At 31.9% G+C, this 23,438-nt stretch overlaps 2 protein-coding genes across 2 annotated transcripts; both read left to right on the forward strand.

Moving 5' to 3' along the window:
• The first annotated feature begins 14,712 nt into the window (after nt 1-14,712).
• On the forward strand, nt 14,713-15,494 carry LOC123226205 (blue copper protein-like). The gene is made up of 2 exons (XM_044650739.1): nt 14,713-14,941; nt 15,031-15,494. Exons 1-2 carry the CDS (start codon nt 14,779-14,781, stop codon nt 15,381-15,383), a joined length of 516 nt encoding a protein of 171 aa, XP_044506674.1. The 5' UTR covers nt 14,713-14,778; the 3' UTR covers nt 15,384-15,494.
• Nucleotides 15,495-20,775: 5,281 nt separating this feature from the next.
• LOC123226173 (peptide methionine sulfoxide reductase-like) lies at nt 20,776-23,167 on the forward strand. The gene is made up of 2 exons (XM_044650682.1): nt 20,776-21,270; nt 22,666-23,167. The coding sequence occupies exons 1-2, from the start codon at nt 20,905-20,907 to the stop codon at nt 22,915-22,917; spliced, it is 618 nt and encodes a 205-aa protein (XP_044506617.1). The 5' UTR covers nt 20,776-20,904; the 3' UTR covers nt 22,918-23,167.
• The last annotated feature ends 271 nt before the right edge of the window (nt 23,168-23,438 follow it).

Consider the following 23,438-nt stretch of genomic DNA (forward strand, 5'->3'; position numbering starts at 1 on the left):
TAAAAGACCATAGAACAAGGTACTCTTGACAAATCAAAAGATACAAAGTACTATTGCCAAGTGAGTAGTATGAGGAGCAACCATGAATTGACTAACAATATGAATGATATAGGCAATATCTGGTTTAATAGCAGTTAGGTAAATAAAACTTTCAACTAGTTGTTTATAAACAATGGGATTATTCAACATCATTCATTCTATAGGAGCGAGCTTGACATTGGCTTCAAGTGGAGTAGAGAAAGTTTTATTATTTGACAAACCGAGACAAGATAAAAGATCAGTCGCATATTTTGTTGGCATAAGTAATAAACCATACCAAGGAAATAACTCTAGTAATCAAGATCCTTTATTTCAAACTGTGTATTGAGAAATTGCTTTAACTCCACTATACCCTATACATTGTCTCTAGTAATAATCATATCATCGACATACAATAACGACAAAGAACATATTCAGCTTGGTACTTTCAAATAGTGTGTTGGAGAACTGCTTTAACTCTATTATAATTTGTATATTGTCTCTAGTATTAATCATATCAACAATATACAATAACAACATAGTACATCCCTTCTCAATTTCGTGGATGAATAGAGAATTATCACAAGAGCTAAAGGAGAACCAAATTGACTAATGGTAGAGCTGAATTTGGCAAACCATGTTATTATAGCCTGCTTAAGTTCATATAAGGCTTTGCAAAGATGACAAACCTTTGTAGGTGGATGTGTACATCCAAGTGTAGGTTTCATATAAACTTATTCAATAAGATCTCTATTTGAAAAAACATTCTTTACATCCTTTTAAAAAAGTTACTATTTTCGAATAAGGCCAAAGGACTATTTCCCACCCAAGGTTTGCTATTTTCTCAAATATTCACCTTTTAACTACGAAAATACCAAAAGCCCATCCACAAGTGGTTAATTTTAACACTTTTCTATAGAGAATGATTAAAATGACTATTTTACCTTTTTCAATTGAAATGAAAGAAATGTCCGACATGCCAAAAGATTATATTACTCTTTTCATTAAAATGAGCTAAATATCCTTAAATAAAAAGACCAAAATGACCTTTTAATTCAATAACCAATTTTTCATATTCCAAATTACTGTTAATAATCAGTTAACCCCATAAAATTTAACCAGCAACAATGTTCATTTGGTAAGCTCATCCCTAATTCTTCTATGACCTGAAAATAATGCAGCATTTGGGTTTGAATTACAGATTTTCTCTTGGAACTGCCTTGGATTATGATGGAATGAAATGCAAAGAGTTGTGTAATGCAAATGACAATATTGGCCTGCTTGGAAACCTGGAAATGCAAAGAGTTGTGTACTGGAATATATGCAATTACAGACAATTTAGATTCATAAATGTTGAATGAAGAGCACATAATACTTCAGTAAGCACTAATCTAGAAAATTTACATGTACAGAACATTTCACTGAGCTATCCAAAAAATTTACATGCACATAATATTTCACTGAGCTATTCAAAAAATTTACATGCACAAAATATTTAACTAAGCAATAATCCAAAAAATTTACATAACCCAACAACTTTATATGGTGTAATTATCCACCTCTCATATAGTTCAAAATCCCCACTTTCATATATTCAACAAAACCCCTAATATTCATTACATCTGTGACTATGGATGTTGTGAGGAAGAAGATGAAGCAAACTGACTTTTAGCTAACTGACTTTCCATTGTTGGGATTGTTCTTCTTTGATATAAAGGAAAAAAATGATTAGGTTAAGTAAAACAGAAAAAATAGTAGCATACAAAATAATAACATATAAACAGAAGCAATATCCTTTTATTTGGTCTTCCTACATTATTTGGATTGTGTTGGTAGGACCTTTTGTTATGCCCTAATTCATGGCAGTGGCTAAACCTAAGTGTAGACACAAGTTTTCTCTTTCTCTCTTCAGTGGGGTCTTTCCTTTTAGCCTTTCTAGGTCTGCTAGGTTAGGCATGCCTAACAGGTGGTTACAGCTTCTCTTCACATTCCTCTGGCTAGGTTCTCTTATCTGGAATAGGATGAATAATTTCAGCATATGTTCTCATATATGCTAAAATTTGTAACCTGTCATCTACAAACTCATCAAAGGTGGGGAAATTCATGTGCAATATTGAGCAGACTGCATATTTGGCAAGGAATCCCAGACAGTTGTCACATCTTACAATCACATATTCTTTTGTCCAAATTCACGGTGTATGTTCTGCTCAAAATACCATTCATATCAATCACCTTGAACTCTTTCAATCCAACATATAAAATAGAGACATTTCGAGTTATCTCAATACTTTTGTTTAACTTTTTAACAACCAGTGAGAGCAGTGTAGTAACCCATTCAATACCTATCTTTCGCCTACTATGAAGTCTTTTCATTATTCTTCTTCGATACAACTACAACAAACTGAGAATAGACAACTCTCGATCTTCTCCAAACCAACTATTAAATGTTTTAGACATATTATTTGTGATATGATCAGATTTAGCCTTAATGTCAAAGCCAAATCTAGACAATTGATCTGGCTCATTGTCAATTATCCACTTGTAAGTTATTTCATCTACTGTCTTCATTTTATTTAATGCCTCATGAAAATTCACTTTATTTGATTCTCTAGAAATAGCCCAAAACAGATTTCGAAGATGTACCCTAAGGAAAGTTTTCCTGAAATTCGCATATACATGTTTTGCAAAAAATCGACTCTTTGTATTAGGCCACTGAGTTTACAAGGCATGTATTATTCCCTTTTGCCTATCACTCATGAAAGTGATATGCAAGATATCACTCATGAATTCTTTCAACATCTCTAAAAAATAACCCTAACTATCATTGTTTTCTATTTTACAAACATAGATTGCCAATGGGAATATCCTACTATTCATATCAATCGCTACAACAGACAACAAGACTCCCCCAAAATACCCCTTCAGATGGCATCCATCAACCCCTATAAAATGATGACATCCCTTTAAAAAGTCTTTCTTCTACGTAGTAAAACTTAGAAAAAACTGATGAAAACGCGGTGTCGAGAGAATTTCATCCTTAATTACCTTTAAGGCAGCCTTTGATCCTGCATTAGTCATTAACACAACATGACAATATTTAAACAGCTAGTTATACGACTCTGTATGCTCCTTTGCTAACAAACCAGTGGCAATTTTCTTAGCCCTATAAAACTTTTTATGATTTATCCGTAAAAAATACTTCTGCTCCAACTGGGCAGTTAGAGACTTAATATTACTCTCTTGTTATGACATTATAAACCTCCAAATTTCTTTGTTATCCATGATACACTCGCATCTGGGTTATTATGAACCCTTAGACAAGTGTGTGTTTGCTCGTACTAACGTATTTGGTAGGAATGCCCATCTACCATTAGAGCTGCATAGAGATGAAATGGGTAGCCTTCAGATCTACACACAACTTTTATTCTTCTCTTTCATTGTATATCTTTTTTGTAGCAAACCCACGATTGACCATCTAATCTTTGAGAACACATCTGAAATGGTCAATATTCTCGAAAACATGTCCAACCTTAAAATAAATCTTCCTATCTGCACCTTTCTTAAAAGTCTTTCCCCTCATATGTCTAGCTAATCTACTAGCACCATCCTTTTCTCCCTCATCACTTTCCCCATCACCATTGTCAAATTCATAATTAAGTCCTTGTGTCTCCTCATCATCCTCAACAGATTCATATCTGATTTCAACTTCAACATGACTAACAGCCTCATCTTCATGCGATGCATCACTCCAATGAAAGTCATCATCATGTTAGGTAAATACTTTATTCTCATCAGAACTTTCAGACAAGCTTATTGCTACAGGTGTTGCGAAGGTGTTGGGCGAGTTAGGTTCTATTGGTTGGGTGTTAGGTTGACTATTTTGAAATAGTAGAGATGGAATATATCTATTATGTACTAGAATAAATTCAACATACATCTGAATAATTTGTTGATCTGTTTTATAATACTCTTCAAAGACTTACACCATGTCTTTATCACTGTCAATGATGTAATTACCCTCTCCATTAGTTGATCTAGCTTCTACTTTTATCTACTCACCTGGATAAAGCTGCACTTCCTTATTTTCATTTGCAATACAATGTTTCACATCCTTGATGAACAAAATTAAGCTATACTCTTCTGGATCAACATTTCTTATTTCACATGGTATACCACAAGCTTCAAATTTAAGAGTGAACAACTTTGTAGAACCCATCCTAACATAACACACAAAATTAGTTTAAACAATAACAATTAATTTAAGAATTAAGGTGGATTGATTTTGCTTAACAGTTAGAACAATGAAGGTAATTTCCTAGCTTATGTAACAATGATGTAACTTACCCAATGACACAACAACAACACCTTTCATATACAGAAACATGACAGTATGCAACATTATGAGATGATCAGCATGTATGCAATATCACAGAAGAATATCACTCATATAGAATTACTCTAAATAACAAGCAAATGGGTATACATTTGATAGACAATATGCTATATTATTGTTGAATCATTATTATAACTTGTAACACTGTTTCACAACCTTGTTATACCAGAGAGAATTAAGGTTTAAGGAAACTTTCTTTTTCGCGCAAATAGCACTGCACTCTCGGGTTTCCTAACTTATGTAACAATGATACAACTTACCCAGTGATACAACAACAACACCTTTCATACACAGAAACATAGAAGTATGCAACATTAGGAGATGATCAACATGTATGCAATATCACAGAAGAATATCACTCATGTAAAATTACTATAAACAACAAGCAAATGAGTATACACTTGACAGATAGTATGCTACATTATTGTTGAATCATTGTTGCAACTTGCAATACTGTTTCACAACCTTGTTACACCAGAGAGAATTAAAGTTTAAGGAAACTTTCTCTTTCGTGCCAGTAGCAGTGCATTCTTGAGTTTGCCAGCTTATGTAAAAATGATGCAACTTACCCAATGACATAACAACAACACCCCTCATACACAGAAACATGATAGTATGCAACATTAGGAGATGATTAACATGTATGTAATATCACAGAAGAATATTATTGATGTAGAATGACTCTAAAAAGCAAGCAAATGGGTATACACTTGACCGACAGTATGTTAAATTATTGTTGAATCATTGTTGCAACTTGCAACACTGTTACATAATCTTGTTACACTAGAGAAAATTAAAGTTTAAGGAACTTTCTCTTTCACCCCAGTAGCACTGCACTCTTAGGTTTCCCAACTTATGTAACAATGATGTAACTTACCCAATGACACAAAAACAACACCCCCCATATACAGAAACATGGCAGTATGCAACATTATGAGATGATCAGTATGTATGCAATATCATAGAAGAATACTTAAAAACAGTATGCTACATTATGAAATAAAAACTAATACATAATACTTAAAAATAGAAACTGATCATGTCCTAACTCATACATAGAAACTGAACATATAACTCATATATAGAACTCAATGCTACCAAAAATACTCATACACAAGCCAAACCAAAGCAGTTAATACTCATACACAGAACTAAATGTTCACCAAAATATAACCCAACACTAAATAATATGTAAACAGTACACATGTAAAACCCCTATATTAAATTTTTTTTTTTTGCACTAAAATATACATATAATGCATAACCCTAACATAACAAAGACCATTATAGCACCCAAATACCCTAAAAAACCAAAACCTGTTACAAACTTTAACTTCATAATACTCACACACAGAATTGAAAACTCATGAAAATAGAAGTCAACCTTAAATAATATGTAAACAGTGTACATGCAAAACCCCTACGTTAATTTTTTTTTTTGGCCCTAAAATATATATATAATGCATAACTCTAACATAATATAGGTTATTATAGTACCCAAAATATACATATAATGCTAACCTTAACATAACACAGACTATTATAGTACTCAACAACATCGATAAACAAGGTATATGAAAGAATAAACCTCGACAACATGAAATATTTTCTAAAGGCCTCACTTGGAGCAGACTTCGTCGTCGTTGCTGCTTAACTCACCATGAAAAGCCATTACGCTTGTCGTCAAAATTGTTGGTGATCAGACAAGCCATACCCAGCTAAAAAAGTTGTACTTTCTCGTCTTTGTTGGTACTAAACTACTTCATTCACCCTTGGTAATGTCGAACGATGTCCTATTGTGGTCGTCTTTGTTGTTGCCATTAAAAGTTCATCAGCGATCATACTGGAGTACAATGAAACAAGGTAGCCAAAAGACTAACGTGAATGAAATGTCGAACGAAAGAATGAAGGCTAAAGGGTGTTGCCTTAGTTTTGTTCAAATTTGAATTCTGACGCCGATTGGAGACGTGTTACTCGTTCGTTGGTGAGAGAGAAAAATCTTTTTTTTCAAACTGGAATGAAATGGCACAAAGGCCTTTCACGTGTTGCATGTTCATTCGCTCACTTTCCTTAGACTAATCCATTGTCATCGATTTGTGCCCAAAAAATTCCCACTATTGATTTTAAAATAATCATTCTGCATTTAATACCAACTGTAGCACGTCCTTTGAGCATAGAGTTTTCGACGGTTGATTCATTTTTTGTGTGTTTGATTTTTTTCTGTCTTCAACAGGTGTCTTCCTTTTTGGCTGCCACGTCAACACCAAAGATTTATAAACCATGAATCACCAAAAATCGTCAAAAAATCGTTTTGCCTTTAAAATAACAATGCCATGTGTCAGCTTTCTGTGCGTTGCGTGTTTACGCGTCCCCTGTAACATTAAATGTTGCAGATTTTTTTTTTGAAAATATTTTATATTGATTTTAAAATAGAGAACCAGATTTACCATATTACCCTTTTTCCTAACAGAAAGTGTTAAAATTAACCATTGGTGGGTGGGCTTTTAGTATTTCCGTAGTTAAAAGGTGGATATTTGAGAAAACAACAAACCTTGGGTGGGAAATAGTGCTTTGGCCTTCGGATAACTGTAATAGCTATAAGATTGCGAATAGAAATGATTCGAGCTGCTAGAGTAAATGTTTCCTCATAATCATTCCTATACTCTTAAGTAAATCTCTTTACCACTAACTAAGTTTTATAACAGTCTACTGAGCCATCAGCATAAGTTTTAATTTTGTAAAACCATTTACATCCCATAGTAGATTTACCAGGCTGTAAGTCAACCAAGTCCTAAATATGAGTCTTTGTTAAGGCCTGCAATTCTTTTTGCATTGTTTGCTGCCAAAGAGGATTAACACTCACTTTTGTAAGAAGAAGATTTATGCAAAGAGACAGTAGTAAAGTAACAATGATAATCACATAAATAAATACGTGGCTGACGTACTTGCGTGGACTTATTATTTGAAGGTGAGGGAAAACTTTATGGAGGCTTAGGATCTACAAACGAACTAAATGCTTTAGAAATAGTTGTAATGTTATCATCTGTGTGACTTGTATTAAAAATATCAAGAAAAAGTATAGTAGTGTCACTGCATCAGTAGAAAGCAATGCCTTAAAAAACAACTCAATAGATGGATTTGTGAAAAAAGGTTAGTTGTGTTTAGGCAAAGAAAAGTCAAACATAAAAAAGAACCTTTTATGTTCCCAAAATGTAATATGGTGAGAGATACAAAGATGTTTAGAAACAAGATCCTAACAATGAAATCCTTTATGTTCAATATCATAACCCAAAAAGCAACATAGTCTAGAACGAAATTCTAGTTTTGATTGTTCATGTGGTTGTAGGAGAACAAAACAAACAGATCAAAAGACTAAGAATATTGTAATTAGGAGTTTTACCATACAACCATTCATAAAGGCTTTGGTTGTTAATCATTGTAGTGGGAATGCAGTTGATTGTGTAGAAAGTTGTAAGAGTTGTTTCACCCCAAAACTGTTTAGAATATGATATAAAGATTAAAATAGCATAGACAGTGTCCAAAATATATCTATGTTTATGTTTTGCATGACCATTTTGTTGGCATGTACCAGAACAAGACCTATGACAATAGTGTTATGTTAGGAGAGAATATTAAGAAGTTTAGTAACTCTATATTCCATAGCATTATTTTTTCAAAGAATTTTAATGACAAAAAAAATTAAGTTTTGACAAGAGCAGCAAAAGTTGCATAAATTTCAAGTAATTGATAGTGATTTTTCATAAAATATATCCAAGTAAATAGAGAAACATTATCAACAAAAATCACGAAATAAATAACACCTCTTATGATAGGTATGGGAGATGGTTCCCAAATATCAATATGCAGAAGATAAAAAATAATAGAAGAAATAAAAGTGATATTATTGAACAGTAAAACATAATTTTGCCAAGTTCACAAGAAACACAATCAAAATAATCATTTTTAACATTTATTAAAATACCACTAGAACATAAAAATTTTAATCTAGATGGTCAAGTAGAAGAGGACACAACAATAGTGCATTTTGAGACATTAGATGTAATATAGGAAGACAGTTGAAGAGATGTCAACTCAAACAGATTACTAACTTTACGTCTAGTCTCAAAGCAAAGATTTGTCTCGTTTAGGATCTTGCATAGAACAACTATGATGAGAAAAATGTACTTCAAAACCAAGATCACATATTTATCCAATAAAAATAAGATTTAGTAAGAGTTTAAGAACAAGAAAGGCATTAGATAACAATAAAGTAAAAGTGTAGATATCACCAACGTGATTAACAGATAAATCAAAGTTATCAATAGTATGAATAATAAGAGAATATAACATAATATTCTTAGATTTAAAAAGACAAGAATTGGCAATCATATGATTGCAACATGCAAAGTTAAAGTACTAAGATGAAGATGCACTTAGGGTGATAGATAAAATAGAAGAAGTTAAGGTACTAGTGATGGACTAAGCTAAGGCTTGTTTTAAAGTATCAATGTTTACCTTACTGAGAAGCTTATCTATGGCAAAAGAGTGACTTAAAAGCAAACCTTCAGTGGCAACAGTAACAACATTAGAATTAGAAGCCTCGCTAGACTTAGAGTTAGGTTGATTATGTCATTCAGTACCTTTTTCGATTGTAACTTAAAATAGTCAGAAACAACATGCCATGGTTTATGACAATAATGACAAAATACTTTATGTTGAGATGAATAAGAGGCAAGAGTAGCCAAAACAGTATCAGTAGAGAATAAAGATTATTGAGATTTCAAGGTAGTTAAACGAGTTTTCTCCGCATATAATTCTATAACCATTGTGTCAAGCTTTAGGAAGGTATCACTATGTAACAAAAGGGATCTCACTGATCAAACTCATCATTCAATGCTATAATAAACTAATAGGCTTGGAATTCATCTTTTTCCTTTGCATAGAGTACAACATCATAAGGATCGTGCCATTTTGGTTCAGACAATGATAACTATCCCATAAAGTTATTATTTCTGAAAGAAATTCATGAATGGACTGACCCGATTTTTTAACCATGCGACTGAGGTTACCATAAAGTTGAAATTGATTAATGACATTGGTAGTGGAGTAGCATTTAGCAAACAAGTCCCATATTTTTTTAGCAGTCTCAAGAAGACCAAATTGAAGTTTGATTATTGGAACACAATTATTACGAAAGCAAGTAATAATTTGGTAGTTTTTGCCATCTCATCTTTGAGCAATATAATATAATTGGATGTCTTCATGTCTTCTCTTTTGATTGGTTGAGGTATATCGTCAATAATATAACACCATAATTTTTTACCCTTAAGAAACCTAGACATTTCTTGTGCCCAAATAACATAGTTCGTACCATTAAGGATGATACTAATAGGGTGTGAGATTTCTACCTTTTCCATAGATAAGTAACTCCAAATAATATTAACTTATAAGCTAACTCCAACACTACCAAGATATAGTAGTAATGCAAGCCCAACACAACTTAATAATTCAAAATGCAACAACAAACCAAAACAATCCAATATAGTCCAATAAGCCCAACATAATTTAGTATTCCACCATAAGAATCTAATAATGCAAAGCCCAAAATAACCCAATATTATCCAATAATCCAATTGTTGAAAGCAAAAAAAAAAAGCCCAATCCAAGAAATTCATCTCCAAAAATAAATCATTAAATTCAAAACAAATCACGTTATCCAAGTAACTAAATGGAAAGTCAACAACCCAATTTCGAAGGTAGTAATTTAATCTCCAAGGCAACAAATAATTGCAAATCTCCAAGACAATAAATAATTTCAAGGCATTAAAGGAAAACCAACTCTAAGCCAATAAACAATTCCAAAAATTGAACTCATGGATTTCTCCGGCCGAACAACAATTCACAAAAGCTTTGTGTGAAAGATTGGTTTCTGGAAAAGAAGAGGAACCCACGAGACCAAGAGATTTGTTTGGTTGTTGCTAGAAAGAAAACCAAAATTTGAGAGAGAGTACCAAACGCTTTGGTTTTTGAAAAGATTATCTACTAGAGAACTCGTCCCAAGCAAAACCAATAATCTTCCGTTGCCTAACTAGTGGTACGGCGAATCCCTCTTATGCACCCGTAAATAATTGGAGAATAAAGGAACAGCCGAAAGGAATGAAACCAATCTAGGGAGAGAAAAAATAACAAGCTAAAAACAGGGATAACCTAGTGAGAAAGACCCATAAACCCTCAAGTTGCTGACCAAAAACAGATATAATAAGCTAAAAACAAATTGAGGATGGAAAGAGTGTCTTCCCTTGTGTAGGGGTGAAGCAAAGTTCCTCAACTTGCATGGAGGTGGCTGTAATAGAGAAAAATATGGGCAGTGGTAGAAAAAAATTAAGGCTATGATTCCATTCGAATAATTGAAGAAATAATTTTTTGTATATATCATAATGTTTGATTATACATGTCCTAAATTTTATACAAGGAAATATAATCAAACTAATCAATATATAATTACACATAACATGAAGCCGAATATTCAGAATATATTCTAATATAAAAAAAAGAATATATTCTAATAAGTTAAATTGATGTCAAAATCGTTTGCGAATCTTGTAGATTTAGTTTTTAGCTCTGATTGCCAACAAACATTCTATTTTTTATTTTTTTCTTTAATTCTTCTTCTTGCAATAATTTATGTAATATTAAATTTAGAAAATTAACTTTCAACATAAATACAAATTTATATGATCGTTTGCATTTGTTGTAAAATAACAAAAGTTTTGATTTATCCATTCTTAATATTTAAATGGTATAGATTGAAAGATTATGTAACATGATATGTAAGTGAAAATACAAATTAGAAAAATGTTAAAATTAGTTACTCTTCGTTCACTAATTTTAAACTTGGTGTTGCATTACAGTTCAAAAAGTGAACAGAACAATCAAACACATTCCAAGAACGTTTCTTCTTATTTCAATATTATAGGGGTACTTTTATTCCTTTATAATAATCTTTTTATTCATCAATATGATTTTATTCTTTTTCATATTTTGTTTCAACCTTTTTATAGTATTATCGATTCTAATTCTAACTAATTTAATATCAATGAATTAGGATAATCATTTGGAAGAAATTGATGAAATTGTCAGGGCAAAAGGGCAATAAATAATGCAGAAGTACAATAGATAGCCAAATTAGCAAACAAGAGAGGTTTTTGGCTGTAAGGTCTCAAACTTACATCCATCTAAAAATTCACTATACACTTAGTGTACTAGTAACATGCACAAAGTTTCAAAATAAAGTAATAATTAACATGGAATTTATTTAATTATAATAAAAAAGTTCCATTTTAAAATAAAGATTATGCAAACAAAACTTAAAAAAAATAAAAAAGAAGAAACACCATTCGTTTATATCACTATCAAAGTATCCATCTTCCAAATCAACATCTGGTGCCAATTCTTCTTTGACTAAAATAATTTTAAATATTTTCTCTATGTTTGGATCATTTGACAAGTTAACCAAAAGACAATAACATCAATGATAGTCAACAATCAACCACCCAGTAGTATAAACAGCAACAAAATAGTGTAATTTGAAGACAAGAAAAGTCCCACAATGCCTAAATTGGACACATGCACTGCCTTGAAAGGTTTGGTTTTGGTTTTAAAAAACCCACATCCAATTAACTTAAAAAATGTAAATTGGATAAAAATTCAATTCACGCCGCTAGGTTTGTTGATTTAACACCCAACAAAGTGATGTCTTTATCAACTGTTTCTTTTCAATTATGGATTAAATAAAGATAAGTATATTCTAGGAAATTCTAAAGGTAATTAAAAATTAATTCAATCCAATGTCTTTCACCAAATAACCACTTTCCTTATTTTTGTGCAATTCAATCCAATGTCTTACACTAAATGATGGTCCAAAGTTTGTGTGATTCTTGCTTCAAAATCGTAAGAGAATTGATTTAGAAATAGCAACTTAATATTTTTTATTAGAAATTTTTTAACCACTAATGTGGCGACAAGCTAACGTGGCAGATGAGATGACATCTATCATGTTAGCTGCCATATCAGTGGGTAGCATTTAATGTACCGGGTTTGGGTACGTATAACATTTTTGTGTGTGCATATATAAATATGTATATATGTATGTATGTATGTATGTATGTATGTATATTCACTTTTTTTTTAAATATTACTGTAATTGATCAATACCCATAGTCTATTATTTATCAATATCACTATCATGTTAGATAATCAAATACGATGATAAAATTATTTTGTATAAGTTCTTGTCAAAATAAGTCACAATTAAACCTATCAAAGGAATATACGCTAATTAGTGACAACTAATAATAGGCTTAAACTACAATCCGCAAATGCACATTATCTAGTTCTTACTCTTGCTATTTTAGTTGCATTGCAATTGTCCTCACAAATCAATTGTTTCAAATCTTATTATTATTATTATCATTATTATTCGGAGGAGGAGGAGGCAGAAGAGGAGGAGGAGGTTATATCTAAATTTTTACTTGCTAAATTGATGTCAATCTATGAAGTCTTTTAATTCTAATACTTTCATCAGTTGGACATGTCATTTGTTTCTCATCCCCCTTCTCCTAGCTGGAGTAAGGAATGCAATATGTAGACCCTCGGGTTGTCATCTTTCATGCTTGTCAAAATGTCTCCATCTGACTTTTTACGCACGAACTTTAGAAAAATGGATTTTTTTAAGGCCACTGATATTCCATATGAAGTAATTAATTTGATATGTATAACCTGCGGTTCGCTATCCACCATCCTTTACATGGTATTGAAGATTGACTTATTATAATATAGCTGGTAGAGTGGTTGAAGGTGAAGTTTTTTTGGTAAGGCAGTTAAACACCTAAAAAAAATAAACAAATCAGATAAAAGAAGTTTTCAACTAACACGACGAAAGAAATTTCAGTTAAATGCCCTCAGTCAAGGTGCTCTTGAATCTTTGACTATAATTTGGGAAGAAGTTTTAACAGGTATATAAAACATTTGGGTACTTAGTTAAAGCACATTTGCCGGTTATTTATTTAGCTTAATGTTTTCGCTACATCAATTGGAAGACCAATTTTCCACGCCATAAAACAATTTGATTACCTAAAAAACTGGAGATTAGATTGGGTAGCTTACCTACACACACACATATAATAAATTCGTCCATTAGCTAAAACATTAAGCGAATCCTATTGACAGACTAACTTTGGTGATAACAAAAAGAGAATATTAGATTTAATATGGTAATATATAATATAATATAATATTAGATTTTAAAATATAATATAATATTATAATATTTAATATAATATATATAAATAATAATTATGTATATATATAGGGGGTGCGTAAGGTGCGAAGGTGCGTCACCCTTACGCACCATCTGTTTGCACTTACCATTTTCCTTATTTATGTTAATCTTTTCGTTCCTATCTATATTTTAACAAAAATTTATTAATTTTTAAATATGTTTTAAATCTTTAAAACATGACTCACTAAATCTTCGAATCAGAATTTATCAAAACTTTGAAAAAAATTACGCTAAATTCAACATAATTAGCCGAGAATGACGTAATTAGCCAAAAGGGTATTATTAAAATTGAAATTAAATTTGCTTATAAAAATAAAACCACTATACGTTTACTTAAAAATGTTTAGACGAAAAAATTATTGTCGATTTTAATTAATATTCCCAATGTAAAATCATTCAAGAAAAGACTTAATGCAAATAGTATTACAAAAATAATCTATTAGAATGAAAAAAAAAATTGCCTTAAAAGTTCGAGACTAAACCCCTTTTAGAAATTAACCGCTATGATGAAGAAAAAAATAACCTAAAAATTATTACACATATTTCTAAACAATGAAACTTCTTAGTAAAAAAATGTTTCATTTATAAACTCTTTTTATTAACATTACGCCTACAAATTATTTTCTCAAAATCATTCATCAATCTCTTTTGTCATACATCATTCATTTGAAAAAGAGAGAGAGAGAGAGAAATTAGGAAGTTAAAGATTATGATTATTAACCCATAAATTTTTAGTAATGGCAGCAAATGCCTTCTTGCTCTACACGTAATTTATACAAAACCACCATAAAAAAGGCATAACAAAAAGTCAGTCTATAATGTTAAGGGGTAGATCGGGTATCTTACCTTGGCCTTCAACTCAACCTTTCTTAATTAGTCAATTGATATGTCACAAGCTTGAGTCATTGGCAGATGTTAAGTTAGGTCATCTAAATCATAGGACTCTTTTACATATATACATATATTATAGGACACAAACTTCTTCCTATCATAATCATAATAATTCATTCATCAATCTCTCGTTAACATGGCGCCTAAGCTTCTTTTGGTTTATCTTCTTGCCACTTTTAGCATCGTATTAACAACCAACGCGACGACGTATACAGTGGGAGATAACTCCGGCTGGGACATCAGCACCGATATTGATTCATGGGTGCAGGACAAAGTATTTAAAGTTGGCGATTCACTCCGTAAGTCTATCTCCTCCTGGGAAAAAATGAAAATATTTAATGGCAATAATGAAGAAGGGTTAAAATTTTTTATTTTTGTTGTTTTGCAGTGTTCCAATACTCATCATCCCACAGCCTGAATGAAGCGAAACGAGAAAGCTTTGAGGCATGCAACACGACCGATGTTCTCAGTACGTTTTCGGATGGAAACACAACGATTGCATTGACACAGCCAGGCGAGAGGTATTTTGTTTGTGGGAACAATTTACATTGCCTGGGGGGAATGAAGCTTCAAGTAAATGTGGTGGGTGATGCGTCTTCACCAGTCGGTTCACCTCAAGCGCAGCCGTCTGCAAAGAGTAACAATCCTCCGTCAGTTATTTCCAATTCATCTTGCGGTAAGACGAGTTATCTTCTAGTAACTTTTCTGGGTTTTATGGCTACCATACTGTCGGTGGTGTAAGTTCGATGTTTTGTTTATAAACACTATAAAATTGATTTGTAATACATGCAGGGTTGTTTCTCATTTTTTTAATACTTAATTAGACGATTGAATTTTCTTTGTTTTGGGCAAGTTCATACCCACGATAGACAAAGTTTTGGAAGTTTATTTTTATTATGATTTTAGTCCAATATTAAAGTAATCAATGGTCTCTATGCATTTTAAAAACGCCAATTTAAGGTTTTGAAGAAAGTGCACTTACTCATAATTTTGTTGAGTAATTTTTATAAAGAGAATCGATAAAAGGAAGAAAATAATGCATAAGAATTATTATAAGATTAGTCTTATTTCATAGTGTATCTGTATTGAACAACACAGGTATATATCTGTTTGTCACCGCGGCAGTGGCTCATGTTGAGCCACACCAGGTCGAATTGGCACGGCTCAACATAAGACTACCAATTGTCAAACCTTATGAGTTGGGCCGAGCTGTTAGCGTCGTAAGGTTTGTGGCATGACTTAAGACCTTAAGCCATACCCAAAGCCCTTAATACAGTCTATATAGCTCGTGGTGTGAGCCATGCCAAAAAAAGGTCGATCTGACCCCATTAACATATTTAATCAATTGTTTAAGTAATAATGAAAATACAAAAGCTTCATTATTTGGAAATATCAAAAAAGAATTAAGGATTATATATTCAAGTATTCTCTCTTATGAATAAGTTAAAGAAACACAATCGTTCAGATCACTTGACATAATAATAATCTTTCACTTTAAAGGGAGGATTTAGTAATAGGAACTGTCAAAAGTGTCTAAACAATTTTACATACAAGCTAATGCGGGTATATAAACTTTAAAAAAATATCCAATAAGGGAAATCGTTAAAGTTAAATAACAGCAGAACATGGTGGGACAGCTGAAATACACGTGTTAAAATGGTTACAATAAACTGTCATCCAGAACATAGATAAGAGCGTGGTGCATCCAGCAGCACAGAGAGAGGCACTGTACAGTGATGGACCCAAAAATGAAATTTCAAGCGTTTAAGGTAGAATAACACAAATAAATTTTAAATCAAAATAAATACAAATATTTACATCAATGAAATATTTATTAACTAATATATTTATAATTGTCTTTGACATAATTTTGAATTTTAAAAGTATTGTAAAATGACTTAGTTATCAATTCTATGAAAAATATTATTTTTTATATAAACAATTATTAACTAATATATTTATAATTGTTTTTGACATTATTTCATATTTAGAAAGTATTTTAGAATGACTCAATTATCAATTCTATGAAAAACATCATTCTCTATATAAATAACTAGGGTTAGATTCAAACCGAGTTAGTTTGATCTTGAAAGTCAGTTTGATTCAATTTGACATGGTTCGAATTTATTTAGTTTGAATTTAAGCCAAATTTGAAGAGAAAAATTTGACTCATTTTTTAAATTGAACCAAACTCAAGGTAGGGGTGTTTAGCTCAAGTTTGAATTGAATTCATAGCTTGAATTTGTGACTCAAGTTTGAACTGAATTTATTGTTTGAATCAGTGGTTCAGATTTGTGATTCGAGTTTGTAGCTCATTGACAAATTGATATCATTTTACCTAAATAATATACAAAACGATATCATTTTTTAAATGAGCCATGAACTCAAACAATAAATCTAAGCCACAAATTCAAGCTACCAATTCAAGTCATGAATTCAAGTTGAACTTGAATTAAACTGAATAATTTTTTATTCAAACCACACTTGAGCCATCCTTAATTTTGGTTCAACAAACTTAAGAAAACTTGAGTCAACTATTTTTATTCAAGCCGAACTCGAGCCAAGGGGTGTTCAGACTCAATTTGGTTTATATCCACCCCTATAAATAAATAAGCTATAATTCAATCATTGATCAAATTTATTAAACCACAAAAACAATATATTCAAATATTTATTGATATTTTTATGAAATATCACGACATGATTTCATCACCGTGTTTTTCTTTCTTTTTTCAAAATAATCTCAAAGTGATTTTATCTTTAAGACGTACTTTAAAAATTGTTCTATCGAAAATTTTGATAGAGGTGTGTTGAAATTTTTAACACTCAATACCCTTAGAAAAGGAGAGAAAATGAGTAGTTGGCAACCTTTGTTTTGAACAAAAAGAAGTGAAATTGAATTTTTTTTTCTCAAAATAGAAAGGACATAGTTATATTATACAATTAAAGTACATATAAGGGTATAATTTAAATTTATCTAAATTACCCCCCGTTCCGCCCTTGGTAGTGTGCTAGCTAATTTTAAACAATCACTTACAAGAGTAACATATAAAAATAATAAATAAAGGGAAGTAGAAAATTACGTAAAAGTTATGTGTATTATATATACACATACAAAGTAGCAATTTCATTAAAAATATTCAAATTTTATATAATCAACGTAACGTGATCAATAACTATCATACATGACTAATATAAACTGAAAAATCGCACTAAGCCTCTCCAGCCTCATATAACTTACCTCAGGCTAACTCGTTGGCTCCCCTGCATTTTTTGCTACTTATCATCTACTTGCAAAATAACAAAAAAGAATGTGAAACACTTTATAAGTAGGTAATCTATTGAGACACATCAATGACAACATAATTTAAATTGGCATTCTATCACTATATTGTGTTCTTATTAAAATTGAGGTATACTCTTGGATTTTTTTTCAGTATCCTAGATGTCTATCTAGACTATTCTACAACATTCCAAATGCCCTTACTCACTAGTTTCGTCATTTCAAATGACTAGTCCTAACTCATGATATTAATTGGATGTCTAACTTCTACTTTTGGACATGCCAAATGTCCTATGAAAACATATTTGAAATGACATCCCACATGTCTAACTAGTATTGGTGCACATAACACAATGTCAATTAGGCTTATAGTTGACTAAGCTTTGACACTTTGGCCACACAAGAAATTTAATCGTAATCCCTCCTTTTGCATGTACACATAGCTACTAGTGTGCTAAATAAAATCATCCTTAATTGGTACATAAAACATCTTGTTGACTACGTAAATAATAAACTACTGCAGTTCTCTCTTTCTATGCAACTTGAGATATAATAAACTATTATACATCTTGACGCTCAGTGCATAAAACATCTTATGTATATCTAGCTACAACCTGACACTTTCACAAATCACGCGCCATATTACATATAATTGACGACTATTAATTCTTATTTAATCATTTCTTAGTTGTATGGTTTTTCTTGAATTTGACTCAAATTTACTTCATTTAAGGCTTGTGTCACTTTCCACACAATCAGGAACCTTTCATCTAGTAATTACCTTAATTCTCCTTTAATAAGTTCTTTATAATCTTGTTCCCCTCTCTATCACACAATATAAGGGTAAAATTATCATTTATATTCAATATGCAAGGGTATGACTATGCTTGCACACCTGTTCACATTTAGTGCTTATGCATGGTGTATACTTCCTTGAGTCACGACTGTGAATCGTCATGTTGACTAATGGTTCGTTGACCTTTTCCTAATATCCATTAAGTTTCTAATACTTATCATGATTATGCACCTCTTGCACACACGATCATGTGCTTAGAACACTCTATATACGAGCTTTCACCTGTAATGCATGTTCGTTTGTTTGGATTATACCGAGTCACACTCGTGCACCTTATGCATGACTGTATCATTTTCTTCCTAGCCCATGTGCAGTCATTCACCTCATAATGCATAGTTGTGTACTATCATCCACCCTAAAATTCTAGTGGTTTCTAGCAATTCTAACCAAGGTTTTATGTCTTAATCCATTAAAATAGTCTTCATAGCCCCGATGTCATGCTTTTCATTTTAAAATTTTAATCAACATGCTTAAATATTCAGATCATGACATATAGTTTTGATTTTTATTAAAATATTCTCTAAGTCCTTTATTTGACTACATATATATACTTATTGTAATGTTTTTACATTCAAAAATCCTCAGCCATGAAATATATACCAAACATGACATCAAGAATTTGTGCATGCTTATAGAGATTCAACCAATGTAAACAAAAAGTAAGCCTACTTGCTTGTCCTCCAGGGTAAACTTGCTTTTCACATGGCTATGGTGGTTTTCAATGTCCTATAATTACACAGGCACTCCTCTCTCAAACTCTTTTTCTCCCTCCACTCTTTGTCTCTAAAAATATATCATGTAAAAGTAACCCAATTAATTTCTGATTCACTATTTTTATATTTTTCAACTAATAATGTCAGTCACGATCGTGCAACCTCCTTGCACGATCATCTAGATGATTTCTAAATGAAAATCATGTCTCATGATCTTTGGAACCATGTAATCCAAAATTTAAATGCCACATATGATTACACATCTCTTAATGCACTAGCCTTCATAGTAATTAGCTGGTAATGTTCATCCTTATTAGGTGTACGGGTGTGCACCACCTTCATATGCAATCATAAGTCCTTCAAAACTTAAACAATTTCATGTGCCATACAAGAAAATATTATTTTGTCCATCTTTGTACATGCACAAGCGTGCATTCTCAGCATCCACGGTGGTGCAATGCACTTTGACTCAACACTTATGCATTAAGAAATTAAAAAGTTGAAAGCGACTAAATTACCCTTAGATGTACGTGGGTATGACAAATATAAATATGTCACTACCGTATTTAAGTTTAAATTCATCTAAAGGTAAACAACGGTTATTGTCTATTCTTATGAAAGGTAAACAATTTATAGTTTCTAATTTTAATTTTGATGAATTTACAAATTATATATATATTGATCATTTGTCAAAAAATTATGAGTTAAAATGATATATTTGATATTCTTTTATTGTGGAAAATATAATAATAACCTTAACTTGTGTTTTTTGCTATAATATGTGATTTATTAAACTTTCAGTATTAACTATAATATCATAATCAACTTTTAATAAATATAAAACTTAAATGTTATTAAAAGTGTTATGTGTATAAAAGATTGGGTGATAACAGATTTCAAACTAAAAAAAAAATTATTGTTAAAAATAACTAAAAAGATTTCAAAAATTTAAATATAAAATAAATTAAAATATACTTTGTAAATTATATTACATGTGAGTGTAATATTTTCATATATGATTTCTTTAATTTTATTGTCTTAATTTTCTTTATCATCTATTACCGTTTTTCTTTCGTTATAAATAGTTTTATATTAAATTGTCAAAGATATTGTCTTAAAATTTAATTTTTGATGGACTGACACCTAAAACAGGTGGCCCAACCCACTAAACAGCTTACAGAAACAAATCTTGTTGACACGATCGACTAAACTGGCGTTTTTGGTGGGCTTTGACAGGGCGCCGTCATGGCTTAGTCACAGCCCTGGCGTCTTAAATAAGTGTGTAGGCCTAGCCATAAGAACCGCCACCATGTCCTACACAAACACAATCATCTCCTCTTCCTCCACGTCACACCTCGTACTCTTCCCTTCTTCTCTCTCTTCTTAACCAAAACACTTTACAATCATCCTATGAATATTCTCAACAAACTCGGCTTCGGTTTTAAGCCCACTTCCGACCCCGCTTCCATGGAGAATTCTTCAATCGCTGAGGGCCCTGATGACGACGTCCCCGCGCCAGGTCAGCTATTCGCTCAATTCGGTGCTGGCTGCTTTTGGGGTGTGGAATTGGCGTTTCAGAGAGTGCCTGGTGTTACCAAAACTGAGGTTGGATATAGCCAGGGGTTTTTGCCTAATCCTAGCTATGAAGATGTTTGTACTAGAACTACTAATCATAATGAAGTTGTGAGGGTTCAGTATGAACCTAAAGAGTGCAGTTTCGAGACTTTGCTTGATGTTTTTTGGGCTAGGCATGACCCCACCACGCCTAATCGCCAGGTTTGCTTTTGTATAATTACTATTGGCTTTGAATTTTTGACGTGGGCTTTGGTTGATTAGATTGGTTCAAGTTAATTTTATTGGTAAATTTTATATTATTGACACAAATTTTTAGAGGAAATTATTAGTTTTATTAAGGATTAGCTTAATTGGTGGCAATATTGAAGAATTGACGTTAATTTTGTTTGTGTTCAACTGGGGTAGAAGGGTTTTTACTTGTAAAACAATTATATTATTGGGAGTGTTTTCGTTTAGAGACTGAAGAAATTTGGAGTTTCCACTGTCAAGTTTCGATTTCATTTGGTTAAAACTTAAGATTGCACACTTTTTGAAGGCAAGGATGATTCAGGTTGTCTTATTAATGAAGCATCTTGTATTTTTGTTTTGGCCAAAAAACTTATTCCCACCCAGGTATGCTGAAATATCAACTTCCACCCTCTAACTTTTAAAAACTTAAACATTCACTAATAACCAAATTTCTATTAAAAATTTCAGTTACGGATAAGAGTAAATCCATTATTTATTAAAAAATTTAAAGTTTTATCACATTTTTCTTCTTAGGTTCAAAAAACTTACAATTTACCAATACCCAAAGTTTGAAAACTGAGATTTTTAATAGAAATTTGATAATAAGTTGGTATTTGGGTTTTAAAAAGTTGGAGGGTGGGAGTTTGAGATTTTACTATGCCTTGGGTGGGAATAAGTCTTTCAGCCTTTGTTTTTTTGGTATCATAGACCCAAAGGAAGTTCCTTTATAACTTCATGGCTTTGTGTTTTCTGTGTCAAGTTTTATAAAGAACATGACAGCATGTGTAAACTTTCTGTCCTCATCGGTTTTCTGGATACATTGTAGCAGCACTGCTCCGTTAGGACTCTACCTTTTTCTCACCTGAAGTTGAGTTTTCAGATAATATAGCTCTGTTTTATTTGCATATTATACCTTGTTTCTAAGGCTACCTTGACCAATTATAATGAGCTCGATAATTTTTCCTTCTGTTTTTTTCATGGAATTATTCAGCCTGGTTCTTTCATTGCTGAATCTTTAATCTAAGGTTTTAATCATAGTTGGAAGGTAGCTCAGAACTTAACATTCAATTTTATGGGTCACAATTCAAAGTGACTTTCTGAGAAGGTGTAGTTGAAGCCTGAACTATAGATAATTGTGCCATAACTCTTTCAGAAGTTATAACCTTGTTCTAGATTGTATGAAATCTATTAAAGAAACCCGGTGTTGCACTGTTTTTGAGCTTGATGGTTGATGGGTATGCATAAACACTGTGGAGCTTGTCTTCAACCCTGTCATGAGATTTCAGTTATGGTTATGTTTTCTGATCCTATCAACAATACTGTTAATAGTTGTGCACTTTTTATTAGTTCATTAATCCTCTTTGGCAGGGTAATGATGTGGGAAGTCAATACAGATCTGGTATATACTTCTACACCCCTGAGCAAGAGAAGGCAGCGCAAGATTCTTTGGGACATCAGCAGAAGCTTTTGAAGAGGAAGATTGTTACTGAGATTCTGCCTGTGAAGAAATTCTTCCGAGCTGAGGAGTACCACCAGCAGTACCTTGCGAAGGGGGGGCGTTTTGGATCTAAGCAATCTACTGAAAAAGGCTGTAATGATCCTATTAGATGCTATGGCTAAGTTTGTCCTGAGTCTTAACAGGCAAACATTGGGTTAGTTGGACATCTTGTTCCAGATTATGATTTGCTTTTAAACATGTCTGTTGTTATTATACTTGAGCTCTTATATTTGCTTTAGTAACAATACTTAATGCATTTAGTTTCAAAACACACTTACGAAATTAGTAGTAGACTACTAAGAAATTGTTTATACTTGTGTGCTTTACTGTTTGTGTAAAGGTTATATCTATCAATTGGATCTATTTGGCTTATGCAATGTTGAGTAGCCAGTAGGATAATGAATTTTCTCAGGTGTTGTTATAAGTGCAGATTTATGTATGCAAGCAATGGTTTGTACTATAATAATAGGATGATTATATGATTATATGTTGCTGTTTCTTGTGAAGTTTGTGATGTTCTTTCAAACAAGTTTGAGCAGGCGGTGGTGATTCAAATTTTATCGCTGTGTGCTTAGTAAAGTACATATATATTGAACTCATCAAGCATCTAATTTTGGTATTATCGCAACATTGTGCTGGCCCA

This window comes from Mangifera indica, chromosome 9 (genome assembly GCF_011075055.1).
Source record: "Mangifera indica cultivar Alphonso chromosome 9, CATAS_Mindica_2.1, whole genome shotgun sequence".
NCBI classification, from domain to species: Eukaryota; Viridiplantae; Streptophyta; class Magnoliopsida; order Sapindales; family Anacardiaceae; genus Mangifera; species Mangifera indica.

What these genes read in the sequence shown, in the direction of transcription:
- LOC123226205 (XM_044650739.1), top strand. Translation starts at nt 14,779, where the DNA reads ATGGCGCCTAAGCTTCTTTTGGTTTATCTTCTTGCCACTTTTAGCATC. An exon ending in TAAAGTTGGCGATTCACTCC is followed by an intron (nt 14,942 to 15,030) that starts GTAAGTCTATCT and finishes GTTGTTTTGCAG; the next exon opens with TGTTCCAATACTCATCATCC.
- LOC123226173 (XM_044650682.1), top strand. Translation starts at nt 20,905, where the DNA reads ATGAATATTCTCAACAAACTCGGCTTCGGTTTTAAGCCCACTTCCGAC. An exon ending in CCACCACGCCTAATCGCCAG is followed by an intron (nt 21,271 to 22,665) that starts GTTTGCTTTTGT and finishes CCTCTTTGGCAG; the next exon opens with GGTAATGATGTGGGAAGTCA.